The sequence below is a fragment of the Acartia tonsa genome, chromosome 8 (assembly GCF_053477335.1).
Source record: "Acartia tonsa isolate MP-2025a chromosome 8, ASM5347733v1, whole genome shotgun sequence".
Taxonomy (NCBI): domain Eukaryota; kingdom Metazoa; phylum Arthropoda; class Copepoda; order Calanoida; family Acartiidae; genus Acartia; species Acartia tonsa.
The window spans coordinates 7,186,906-7,200,902 of NC_137267.1; the positions used below are offsets into that span (position 1 = coordinate 7,186,906).

Sequence of the window (13,997 nt, forward strand, 5' to 3'; positions counted from 1 at the left end):
ATCTTTGATATTAAGATTACCCCCCTAAATGAAAAAGCTTGGACGCCCTTGATTACCCCCCTTTCCCTCAGAGTTACTAGCGAGCACACAATAACTCCTCTTTATTTTAGATTTAAAAGCAAGAATTGGTAATTTTGACTTTATGCTTAACTGTGGGGGCCCTAACCTTACCTGACCAAAAGTAAAATTAAAATACGCAAAAAAAAACTTTTAAAAACTAACATTTGCCCCATTTTCGATTTGTTTAATTTATTTCGTAAGGTACTTTATGATAAGAACTAATTAAAATTCGAAAATCATTGAAATAAAAAAAATTCAAATTGTCGTTCAAATATTTTTTTTCAAGTTCACAACCTGTATATGAGCATTTTTTCTTATCTGTTTAAAAAATCTTGGAATGAATTTTGTTTAAAGATGTCTAAAGATTCTAATCATTGCGTTAGTCTATAGCTAGAAAAGGCCTTTTAAACTAAAATTGGGGAGAGACAGTTTGTATGAAGATAACTATTTCCACACTAGTTCCCAAAGTTTTATGATAAGTTTCTTATTCTATGACTTAAAAGCTTTGGGGACTTTTTTTGAATTTGATTGGTTGGTACATTAAGTCGAGTGTCCACACTTTTCAACCATTAATTGTAATGTCCATAAGAGATATTTGATGTATCATCATTGGGGATGTAGATCAATTTATTTGCTATTGTCTTATCCCTTTTTATCCCTGCTTCCAAAGTCGTTAGCAATGGCCTTTTTCAAAGCTTAATTGTTTAAATTCAATAACACTAATGAATTTTTAAAGAAATAAAACTTTTTCTTTTCAAAAGCGAAGCTTTTCTATAATTTCAAACTTTGCATGGTGATTTCTATAGTAGTTTGGTACGATTTAGAAAGCGTAGCAACTCTATAATCATTACCAGAATGTCCGTACGTCCATTTGAAACATGTCCATAAACATTGTTCTGTATCAAGCAGTTTTTCAACGAATTTACTTACAAATTTGCTTCGACTCTTATACATTTATATTCTGATTATTCAGTTCTGACACTATACAAGTGTTAATGTCCGTTTGTCCTACCGTTTTAGTGCTTCGCTTTTATGGATGTTGTCATCCTTGTTCTGATGCAATTAAGACGTACGCATACTAGATTTTAAAAGCCAAGCTTTTCAATTATTATGGTACATAACGTATAGCTTTTATTGTTTCATAGTTATTTTAATTCCAAACCTAGCATAACAATGTTATAATCATCTTATTGATACTTGAATGAGAAAATTGATTCCTACAATGATTTTGCATAATGGTATAAACGAATCATCTCTATAAACAGGCCTTAAAATGGATTTATTTGGAATAATTAATGTAGATTATACGAGGATATTATGACAGGTAAAAATTTTAGGTTGCTATTTCTCCTGTTATTTATTGGTCAGTTTGTTCATCCAGTAGGAGGGGAGGACATGGGGTAGAGAGGCGGTGGTTGTTATTTTAGCCCGCTACAGGTTTTACTTAATTAGAGTACATGATAATCTGGTGAAAGATCCAAATAATAATAATAACATTTTCGGAATAATTGTTTTATACAATTTTAAATATTAGCTGTAAAATAGCCTAAAACCATTAAAAAGACCATTAAGAAGCTCCCCTGAACAGGACAACCTCATCAATGCAGCCATTTCAGAGATATTTTACATGTTCCTATTTACTGCTATATGATAATTGAATAAATTAGTTGTTAATGCTTTATATTATGACTATGTGTTGTGTTTTTACCTATGTTGTGTGTAGTTTGTAAATATTTTGTGTGTGTGTGTGTATGTGTGTGTGCTTTTTATGTGCATATTCCCCAGCCCCATAAATATCTGCCCATCAAAACCCCTACCCCCCCCCCTCGCCTAAAACATCTTGATACTTTCCTTTTAAATTCTAATTAGTCCCCCTAAACACCCCTTTCATATTTTTTTTTTAAAGATTGTTTTTAATGAGGGTCGGTCCATCCGACCGTCCGTAATATAGGGTGTGCAAAAAATGCGTAGATTTTTAAAACTCAAATTGCGCGGTTTGCGTAAATAGTAGAAAAATGTTACGCTAACATTAGAACCGCTAAGAAGTTTATTTTTTGGAAATATAAGAATGATTTTATTAAAATATTACATTTTGCGGCAATTTCAATTGGAATTAATTGGCTAAATAGAAGCCACTGGGTACACCTATTTACACATAGCTGTACCTATCTAGAAAATATGATGTGTGATGATCAACCATGTAAATCAATCTTAAAAGTAGATAGGTATACCTAGATATAAATCAACTTAGTTACTTCATTAAAACAAAAAATAATCTATGTTTAATTTAAAGGCTAAAATTATAAATTAGACATTCAGTTTTGGTCTTAAAAGATAATTTGATTTGCAAGAACATATTTTTTATTATACAATTATAGAGATGCTTCGCTTATAATAACGGACCTTGTTGTCCTTGGAATCATCATTCTAAAAATAAGATGAATAAGATTATCATACAAAAAGTTGTTGTCCAAAATGTTTAAAATTAACATGTTTTAAATGGACGTGCGGACTTTCTGGTAACGATTATCAGGTTGCTACGCTTCCTCAAACATACCTAACTGCTAAACGAATCATCATGCAAAGTTTAAAATCGATAGGACAATTCTAACATGTTTAAATTTACGAAAAGAGCAACCGTTACGCTATTTTAAAGGAGGGTTAATATTTTACTCTATTAGTCTAAAGGGATTCTTTTAAGATCTTATATGTATACCTTTCTTTTTAACCCTTTTATACGTATACTTCAGGAAGGGAGGGGACATTGGGCTGTTTATTCAATTGGTCCCTTAAGTTTTACAATAACGTTTTCTTATTCGCAGGCTATGATGAATTTTGATTGGTCGGTTCATTGAGTTAAGTGTCCATATTTTAAAACCACTAATTGGTATCTACAGAAGGGGTAATCTAGTGTAGCATCGTTGGGGATGTACATCAATTCATCCGCAATTGTCTAATCCTTGACATTTATGTATATCATACATATAACTAAAAAGCTGAAGTTCCCCTTTTAAAACACACTAACCCCTTAACATAAGTGCCCCTTTTAGACCCTTTCCCCCCCCCCCCTCCCCACCACCCATGTCTTAAAAAGCATTCTTTCTAGGCCTTCTAAAAGGTGAATATATATATGTGCAAAGGAGGGGAGCTAAAAATGATCATCCAAAATATGTAATAACATATTTAATAATTATTCATGAAAAACAAAAAGTTATTATAGAAAATTTTCACATAAATATTTTTTACGCCTTAAATTGTCGTTTTATTGCCTTAAATTCTCTCTTTTTGCACTAAAAGCATCTTTATAATACATCAAACATTTTTTATTAAATATCTTATGATGAAAAAAAAGGCATAAATATACCTAAAACTGTTGAATAAATGTTGAAAATAAAACAGTCCGAATTACTTTACTGTATCCCCCCACTCCCCTCCCCCCTTTTAGTCAAAATAAAGGGGGCAACACAATTGTCATAGAAAATACTAATAGAAAAATACTGTTTTATAGGGTAAATAATGGATGAATACAAGATCTAAAAAATAAAATTAAGATATTTTTTTTAATTTTAATGAAAAGGCATCGTATATTAAAAGTAGGTATTATTCTAAGTTTTAAGTTTGAACTCCATTAATATCAACACACAAACATCCACACACACACACAAACAAGCAAACACAGAATAGTCGGTGCGGGCCGTAAATTCCCCCAAAAAACATGTCCCAACTCTTCCACAGGCGCTACAGAGTAATATAGAGAGAGAGTTGCGGGGAAATATAGAGAATTCTGACTATTCAGTGCAACTTCTCAAAAAAGGGTTATTTCAAGGGGGGGGGGGGTTGCAGCTTCCCAATTGGTGCCCCGCCTTCAAAAGGGCAGGCTTTTATAAAAATAAAGGGGCATATAGGTAAGGTGAGTTAAGGGGGGGGGGGGCTGATAAGCATAAACCCCCTTGAAAGAAAGAGTTGCTTGAAATTAGAGAGAAAAAGAAAGAGTTAGAAAAAGAGATAGAACACTTTTAGAAAGAAAGAGATAGAGAGAGAGAGAGAGAGAGAGGCTTTTTAGAAAGAAAGAAAGAGAGAGAATATAATAATTGTTCCTCTTTTAGTTGAGAACTTTAAGGTGGCTCAATACGATCAAAAAAATATTAAAAATAATAATTTCTACAACTAAAAAATTGTACATCAAACAAAATATCAAGTTTTATCAAAGTCATTTAATGAAACTTAATTATGTAGGTCAATTTACATAAAAAAGTATCGGACCTAAAGATAATAAATTATATGGTGATTTTTTAACAACTTTGACTCATTTTTACAACATCTTTCCTTTTTGGGAAAAGATAGTTTGGAAAAAAAATTGTTGAAAAAAAATAAGATTTACAATGTGAAGTGAAAATAATAAAAAAAGAAATAGACTAATTAATGTACATTTAAATTTTGTGATTTTGACTTGAAAATTTTCAAAAAATCAAGGTATAATGTTACTTAGAACTTAAAATACTAATTGTTTTACAAATTTGATTTGATACTTCATAAATTTCAATCCTATATTATAAAGTAGTAAGGTTTATTTTCTGAAGCTTAAGATATCACATGGTTTTAGGCTATTTTTTTAAACGTTAAGTTGGTTTTATGCTATTTTCTGCGCATCAGAGCCCCTAGATGGTAGGGGAGCAGCCGCTAGTAATTTATAAACTAAATTAACACATTCTTTTAAATTGTATTTCTAAGTAATATCAAAATCAGATTGAAAACAGAAAACCACGAAGAACAAAAATCCACGAATTCTCCGACAAAAAATCTGGGAAAATCTTCGGAAGACCAAAATTGCTTGACGGAGTCCTATTGAACAAGATTCGGAGAGAGAGTATCTCCGACCATACGCCGAGATAAGAGGCACAGTTTTTATTCCCCATTTATTTAAACTAAACAAAATAGTTATATTAAAACTACAATAGTGATTTTTTAAAGTTAAAATATTAGTGATTAAAAAAAACATAAAAATAAGACTGATTTATAACAGTACATAAAATTAAAATGTATTTTAAAAACAGTGTTTCTTAAGTAAGAATCAATGGCTTTCTTAGTGAATTTTAACCAAATTTGATACAGAAAAGAAGTTCTTCTAATAGTGATTTTTAAATATTCAGGTAATATTTTACTTCTAATTTTCATTAATTTTTTACTTTTTTATGTCAAGTTTTTTTTAAATTTTTTATATTTCAAAAAGTCTCTTTTTTATACGCTATGATTTTAAAAATAATTAATGAGCACCTAATTAAAAATTTGTCCCCAAAATTTAGTGGCCTGAAACGCCACTAATGCAAGTTCTTAAAAACCATTTAGTATGGTTTTAAAAAATGGTCTCGCTATAACTAGGCCACTATATAGTGGGTACTAGTTTTAAAAACAGAGTCGCATAGCTTTTCAAAAAGGAGGTCATTTAAAAGAAAGGGATAATACTTTCAAAGAAAAGCGGGTTTGCCTCTAACTTCTCAGACAGTTAAAATGTCTTTTTTTAGTCTAAAACTTAATATTGTAAACGTGCATTTAGAAAGTCCTTATATTTTGTCTTAATAAATGGTTTATTTTTGACATACACAATAGTTTTAGGTAATAAAGTTTTCTTTTGATGATTTATTCCTAAACATGATTCTCAAATTTGTGTGGATTTGGATTTTAATATAATAAGTATAAACCAGGGCTCGGCAGACTCACGCCAGCCGCGAATAAGTCTAAGTGAAATTGTCATATTATAACTTTTAAAAACAGCTAGATGTCTAAACCTTTTTCTATACAAAAAAATCTATCTTTTTGGATTTTCTTAAACACAAGCGGGTTTAAATTAGAGGGTTATACGCAGCTGACGCTCGGCTGCCGAGCCCTGAGAAGAATTCTTATAAAACTTTTTCGCTCACTGCATCACTAAAATTATTGAGGCTTACTAAAAAAAATGTGAAAAATCCTCTACAATCGCATTAAAATTCTACAAAAATTAAACAAAATCTTATGTTAATAACCCTTTTATGCTATTTTGGTGGATTTTTCACAAAGCTTTTAGCGACCCCTGCTAATTTTAGTGAGGCAGTGAGCCAAAAAGTTTTTAAGAATCCACCTCTGGTTTAAACTTATAATAAATAATAATAAATAATTTTAAACCTTTCGAAAAAGATAAAAATGTCAATTTTTGAATTTTTAAAACATTATATAGATCCACTTAACATAATCTTAATTAGTTTTTTACTTGTCAATTTTCAAACTATTTTTAACTCTAAAACTGTAATTCGAAAATATAATTGAGTTTTAACTTACGATATTATTTCAATAGTTATTTTTTTTAGTCAATTTCACATGCAGACCGACCGTTTTTATCTCGTTTCATTTTTGGGCGAATGAATTCTTTCATTTTGAATATGCTATCCTTTTCTAACATGCTGGGTCGATTAAAACACAAGAGACTCAAACCATTGAACAGTAGCACTGCTCTGAAAAGCACAGCTAAAAAATGTACTTTATTTAATAAGTAAAATTTTTTGGGTCAAAGATTTTTTATTTGAAACAAACATTTATAAAACAATGAATTTAAAAAAACACACAAAAAAAGTTTAAATTTCATAACATTTTGTTGCGAATTTTATTTTTTAATTTTCTTCTAACTTAATGTCTTTGTTTAGGATGGATATGAGTTCATATCAATTTGTAAACACCCTGGCTCAATGTTATGAACAGGTAACAGGGAGGGAGGACACATTGGGGACACTAGTACCCAAAGTTTTATAGTGTCTGACTAAGCTTACTTTGCTTGATTCACTTCACTAAGAGATGCGATTGATAATGAAGATTTTTTTCTTTGAAATATATTTCGTTATGAAGCAGTAGTAGTTAATAATTTATAACTGTTAAAAGTTTTATAGTAACGTTTTTTTATTTGTTGGTTCAACAACTTTGGGGACTTTAATTGAATTGGGATTTATTGGAGGTCCAAACGTTTCAATGTGATCTGCAGAAGGGGTAATTTTGTGTATCACAATTGGGGATGTACATCAATTTATCGGCTAGCTTTTAAGATAGAAAAAAATTTGTCGGTATAATTTTTTTAAAATCTAAACATTGAAAGTAGTTTTAATGAGAAAGAGAAAACCTAGCTTAATATTTTGATCAAATGATTATTGGGTTAGAAAATGTAAAATATTCCACCAAAATTAATATCTTATGTTAAATTGATGAATTTTTTTTAAGAAATAAGTAATAAAATAGGAGTAAGAATAAAAACAATTATTGGCCTTTATATTAAAATGACATTTACTTCAGTGTCAATAATAACAGAATAATATTTAAAGATAGTTTTCTTCAGATAGCTAAAATACCTTCTTAATCAATTTATATGTTGACTAGCAGCTACGCATCTAGAGGCCTCTAGGGGCACTTAAAGTAGTGTTGGAGGGTGTCGAGCTCCGAGCATTTTTAGATTCTTTTTAAATAGTCTTTTTTAAGGTTTTTTTTCCAATTTCGATTTCTCTTGAGAGGGTGGTGGTACTCCCCATAAAATGTTTTTTAAACTTACAAGGACCAGAAAAATCATATTTTTTAGTCTAGGTTTTGTCTGGTATTTAAACTAAAATTAAATACATATAGCTTTAGATTTTATGTACACAGAAAATAATATTAAGCCTGAATTGGACAATTCTATAATACTATACCCATCGGCTTTGACGTTTTAGAGATTTTGATCTTCACATAAAATGACAGAACTACTTTTGTTTAAAGAAATAAAAAAAATTTGTTGGGCAAATCGAAACTCTTAAAAAACCTCTAGATTTTTAATATACATTATATCAAAATGGTTTATTATTGTTCAATTCACACCCCCTCTTTCTTTTACCTATTTTATAACTTTTTCCCTCAACTTAAACGAATCCCCCCCCCCCCCAAACCCTCTTGGTATTCGATCACTGTTGCAACCTTTCCAAAAAGTTGACTGGATGTAATATATTCGTGGATATTATGACAGGGGAAAAATTGTCGTCAATTTAGGTTGCTATTTTCTCATTTATTGGTCTGTTTGTTCATCCAGTAGGAGAGGAGGGAATCGTTATTTAAGCCCGCTACAAGTTTCACTTTATTAGACATATGATAATCTGGTGTATGATCCAAGTAATAATAAATAAATTTCGATTTGTTAAAGGTTATTAGAACTGTTAATTTATTGCTACTTAACCTTAAAAAAATTTGCAATCCCTTTCAGATCATATGCGGAAGAAATTGCACACCTCATAATATAAGTCTAATCGATTATAATTGCAAATTGTGAAAAAAATGAATAATGATATTTTACAAAGTAATTATTAGGCAAAACCCTTTTTTTATGTGCAACCAAATAACCACCTCCCACTAAGATTTAGTTTTGTGATTTTTTAAAAGTTAGGTTAGGTCAATTAAGGTTTGAGATAGGCAATGACCCTAACTACGTCAAAGTTAAGACGTTAACAAATTTTTACTATGTCAACATTAAAAGATACGACAATTGAGACAAACTCTTTATATCATGAGTCAATAGGATAACGATTTAAGAACAATCCGGACATAATATTGGTTTAAATTGTGTGCAGTATTTATTTCCTAGTATATTGTGAAGCACAGGACAAAACCTTTAACAATTTATCTATAATTAGTTGAATTGCTTATGATAAAGTTAGCTTTCTAGAAGTTATATCATCGAAAAATATATATATGATACGTCAATAATCTGGGGGGGGGGGGGGGGGTTACACATTTAAAAAAATATTAAAAAAGGATATTATATATAACTCATTATTATTACATAAAGTAAACTTTGTATTTTTCATGTAATATTAATTTGACACATTTTAATGGTTTAATTTTCATATTTTTTCATGAATTATTTGCTTTAGCTTTCCAGTTAAATTTATACTTTTATACTCGGATTTAAAATAATATCCTATTATGTACAGTAGTAAGCTTTTTTGTATGTAGCGAAGGAACTCGCTTACCACTGAACCGATATGGTCCTCCTTTACAGTAAAGATTTTTATAGGTCCCGGGATGGTTTTAGGCCATTTTTTTATTTTGCCCTTCTATATCCCTTTGAATATAGAGCACCTAGATGCTTGGGGCGCAGCCGCTAGTTCATTTTTAAAAGAACAATTTTTTTCTTAAGTTCTAATGTAATTTATTTTAAAAACGGCTGGACTGAATGGTTTATGCTTTTTAGGGGAGCTTTGTTAGAAACCCAGTCAGTTTATTTATGCTTTTAGTTGGGTGTTGGAGGCCCCTGAAATTGCATAAAACCTAATCGGGGCCAATTTAAAGTTCCCTTAGAATTGTGCAACTTCTCATTGTGCCGTTTTAAAGATTCTAATGGACCCAAAAGTAGCAAGTATTAATAATAGTTATTTATCGCATCGTATTATAAACAGCTTTCCACGGATATAAAATGTACAATTTTAAGATTAAAGCCAATTTATTTAGCCCCGAGATGCCGAAGGCAACGGCCAAAAAAAGTCACTTTGATCTTAAGATTGTTCATATTTATTTTTGTAAAAAAAACTAGATATCATACGATGCTATACATAATATTTCAGTATGGCTGAGAACCGGTTCTAATCAACCAGATATTAATCCGTTTCGAATCGATATTGGAAAAGTTACTATTCTTTTCTTTACAGGTCGGGGCTGGAGCCGCAGGAGGCTTGGCAGGACTTTCAACGGCCACAGGTAGGAATTTATCAGCAATTATTAAAGATACCTGACCTTATTTTATATAGATCACGATATCTTTAATTATTCATTGCTTTTTATCCCTCTATCTATCTATTACACTTTTTATTCATCTCTCTATCTATCTATCTATCCCTCTAGCTATCTATCCCTCTAGCTATCCATTCTTCTATCTATCTATACTTCTATTTATTTATTCCTCTGTCTATACTATCCATCAATCTAGCTATCTATCTGCCTATATGTCTATTTATCTATCTATCTATGTCCAGGTACAGTTGCTGGGCACGGAGCTGGTAGTACCACGTCTCCGCAGGACTACTACGCCATGCAATATCCTTCCTGCTACTCACCCGCCACCGCACAGGAATGTTCTTGTTTTATACAATGATTCTTTGTACAAATGGACGGACTAAGATGCTAGATTTTTCATATAAAAAAAACTTAAGATTTTTCAAACATTTCCATTGTATGCTTTTTCTTTTAAACTTAAATTGAAATTTTAGGGTCGACATCCCCCTCCCCCTTCCTTTATGTGTGTCTAAGGGTCTCTAGGGGCGTAAATGTTAGTAATATATACTAATATTTACACTTTAATTTACTAATTAGACTAGGACAATTAACTACGCTAGTAGCGCAGCAAGCTAACAACTTTTATAAAAGCAATATTGTACTACAGATAGAAAAATACATAAAATATATTTTCTATAATGTGTAGTAGCAGGATGTATGTGTGTTATAAGGGTATAAGAATTTAGTTTGGGTTTAGGGCAAGTTTTAAGCTATTTAGCTAGCTGTACAATTATTTAGATAAAATTTAAAACTTGAACTCGCTACCCACAGGGTCAGTACGCGCAGTACACGAGTATGATGGCCGCTGCCAGCTCGGTTCCCGTCTCCTCCGCGGCTGGTCCACCCGGTGGTCCGTCCGTCGGTCCGCCCGGCAGCCAGGACTACACCCCACCAACTTCTTCCTCTTCACATCACCAGTCACAGGTTGGGTTTAAATTAGAGGTAAACTATTATTGAGCAGCTTTGCTCTTACATTTAATTTAAAACCGACTTGCGGACTTTTTTGTTTAAAGAACTCATAATATTAGAATATTTTCTTTGCAAAATATAAACATTTAGGCAACGTTTTACAGAAATCCGACGATTCTATCTTATGAAAACTGCAAAATAAGTAAAAAAAAATAGTTTTTTAAATTTATTATATCAAGAAACTTTTGTTTTTTACAATTCTATTTAACTTTAGGGTAGACGAAGTCCTTTAGACGGAGGCAGTGCACCTCCGTCCGCCTCCGCCGGCGGCCTAGGCGGTCTACCGCCTCACCAAACATCTCTGGGCGGCGGCATAGCCCCCCTGACCCAGACCAACGTAGGCGCCCAGAATTGTAAATACGCCGACAGCAACGTGGGCTCCCCGCAAGACCTTAGCACCGCGTCGAGCGACGGGACCACCCCGCAGCCCGGTGCGGGTCCCGGCGGTGGAGCCGGCGGTCTCGCACAGCCCAAGTCACCAGAGTCGGACCTGGAGGAGCCGGAGTCGCCCTTGTCGCCCTCGCCGTCCGGCGGGAAAGGCGACAAGGATGTCAAGTCGAATCCGCCGCAAATTTACCCATGGATGAAAAGGGTTCACCTTGGACAAAGTAAGTGATTTTTTTCAACTATTATTTTTATAAACTAGTATATCATCCTATCGTAGCGGGACAAAGTGTCTCAAAAATCAGTCATGTGACGTCATAAAAATGAGGGAGATGAGAGGAGAAGTGGGAAAGAAAACATTTAAAAAAGAGATGGATAATCCCTCATTTTTATGACGTCACATGGCTGATGTTTTGGACACTTTGTCCCGATATATCCTATCAATCTGAATAAAAAGTATACCCACCATTTTGAAACTAATATAGATCTTATTGAAACCAGAAACGATTAGCATAGCAAAAAGCCTACACAATTTTGTTTTCCTCAAAACCTAACTTTAAAAAGATTACCCCTGAAAGCAGTTAATTTTAAATTCAAACTTTAAAAAACCATAGTCATTTTGAATTTTATGCACATAAACTAAATCGTTGTTCTTAATATTTAATGTTTAATTTGTTTACCTTTTTTTCAATTTTTTGTCATTTTTACTGCATTTTTTGTTGCGGGCTTTTTGAGATGACTAATGTTGCCTTTATTTTAGAATGTAAGTGCTAGCATACAAATTTTGTGATAAGTATTATTTTTAGTTTCAAGGATAAATCATATCTTATCGTCAGAGGAATACCAACAACCCTTCCAATAGTTTTTAAAACAAGGATGACAACATCCTAAAAGCGAAGCTGAATATACAAAATAAGAATATATAAGTTTGGAAAAAATTATACGTAAATTTGTTGCAACATTTCTTAAATACAGAATTCTGTTAAAGGACATACTGACATTTTTAGGACCTGATTATAGAGATGTTTTGTTCATAATATTGTACCTTATTGTAACTAGAATCAGTAATCCAAAAATCAGATCAATCGGATGATTTTATCACATAAAAATTGTTGTTAAAAAGTAAAAAACAACACGTTTAAAATAGACTTACAGACATTCTGGTAACGATTATGGAGTTGCTACGCTTTCTAAATCATACTTAACTACTACAGGAATCATCATGCAAAGTTTGAAATCGATAGGACAATTCTAACATGTCTAAATTAACGACAAAAGCTATCCGTTACGGACGGACTGACCAACCCTAATTATAGAAAACCTTCGCTTTAAAAAGAAAAACGTATTTGTTAAAGATTTTTTGAGAATTGGTAGGGGGTAGGTTTAGTCAACTGGCGATCTATGTGATTTTATCCTGTTTCAATCACCCCTCCCCTTTACATTTTGTGATTTTTTTTGACAATTAGGTAAGGAAAAAGACATTTTTGTTGCTTTTTGTGTTTAAGATTTTTCCAAGGCTTATAAAAGTTTAATAAACACTGAAGATGATTAGAGTCCATCAACAGATTATGACGTTATACGAAGAAACAACCAATGAGAGGCCAGTATAAATTTTACATTGGTCAATTACAGTGTATACTGGCCTCTTGTTGGCTATTCTATTGTATGACGTCATAATCTGTTGAGGGAATTTGAAAAGAATGTTGCACACAAATGAATTTACCTTCAACCTTTTTGCAAACTAGAAATTATCATTATTAAGACAAAATACATTTTTTTTCACTTTTATAATAACATTGTTTTATTGTCAAATAGGGATTTTAAATAAAAGCTGATTAATTTATATCCTATTATATAAAGTAGAAAGCTTTTTTGTCTGCAGCGAAGGATCTCGCTAACCGCTGAACCCATATGGTCCTCCTTTAAAATGAAGTTTCCAGTAGGGTTTTGTGCTATTTTATTCCTATAAAAAAGTCTTGGTATGGTTTAGGCTATTTTTTCTGCCCTTCCTTTGTATATTGAGCCCCTAGATGTTAGGGGCGCATCCGATAGTTTTTTATATTATACTAATATAAATATAAAAATAAAACAATGAAATTTTAAAAAATATGACCTTCTTAAACTATAGGACTGAAAACCAAAAAAAAGGAAAAAAACATTACTAAATTCAATTAAAGAAATAAAATTAGCGTTTCTACATGTAAGCCATATTTATGATAGTAAAATATAGCATATTTATGGTAATTATAGCTCATCCTCGCAAGTAAGGTGTCGGTTTCGAGTCTAAACTACTATAGATGATTAAATTAGCACTGCTACTATGTCCGACATTCATAGTACGAGTTGTGGAGTGCAATTTTTAGTTTGGTGAATATTAGGGTTGAGCCGGATACTTTTTTGGCCGGATACCGGATACCGGTTCCGGCAAATTACTAGACATTTAGCCGGATAATTAGATTTCCGGAATTAGAAATCAGACCGATATCCAGTATCCGTATAGTTTTAATATCCGGCACCGGCCGGATATCCAACCCAACCCTAGTAAATATTATATTTTGGTTGGAATGCTGGGACACTTAGGTTTGATAATTGAAGGTTAAAGATGCGGTGAAATATGGAGTTTAAAGTCTTACTGTGCATTAAAATAGAACAACTACAAGATGGCTTCAAACATAGATGATTTTTTAGTGGTTTAACATAAAAAAAAATCTAGAGGTTTGTTAGCTAAAAGGGGCTGAAGGCCCAGGCTAAAAAAACTGATATCAATCTACTGT

General features: G+C 32.1%; 1 protein-coding gene across 1 annotated transcript in view; it reads left to right on the plus strand.

Annotated features, from left to right (window-relative positions):
* Window positions 1–4,153: 4,153 nt before the first annotated feature.
* Window positions 4,154–13,997, plus strand: part of LOC145325633 (uncharacterized) — a 99,766-nt gene continuing 89,922 nt past the window's right edge. Inside the window, exons 1-8 of the mRNA XM_080168594.1 lie at window positions 4,154–4,533; window positions 4,807–5,210; window positions 6,735–6,789; window positions 9,747–9,795; window positions 10,071–10,169; window positions 10,305–10,363; window positions 10,642–10,812; window positions 11,054–11,447. Coding sequence (XP_080024720.1) covers window positions 6,736–6,789; window positions 9,747–9,795; window positions 10,071–10,169; window positions 10,305–10,363; window positions 10,642–10,812; window positions 11,054–11,447 — 826 coding nt within the window. The 5' untranslated portion in view covers window positions 4,154–4,533; window positions 4,807–5,210; window position 6,735. The remainder of the gene's footprint in view (window positions 4,534–4,806; window positions 5,211–6,734; window positions 6,790–9,746; window positions 9,796–10,070; window positions 10,170–10,304; window positions 10,364–10,641; window positions 10,813–11,053; window positions 11,448–13,997) is intronic.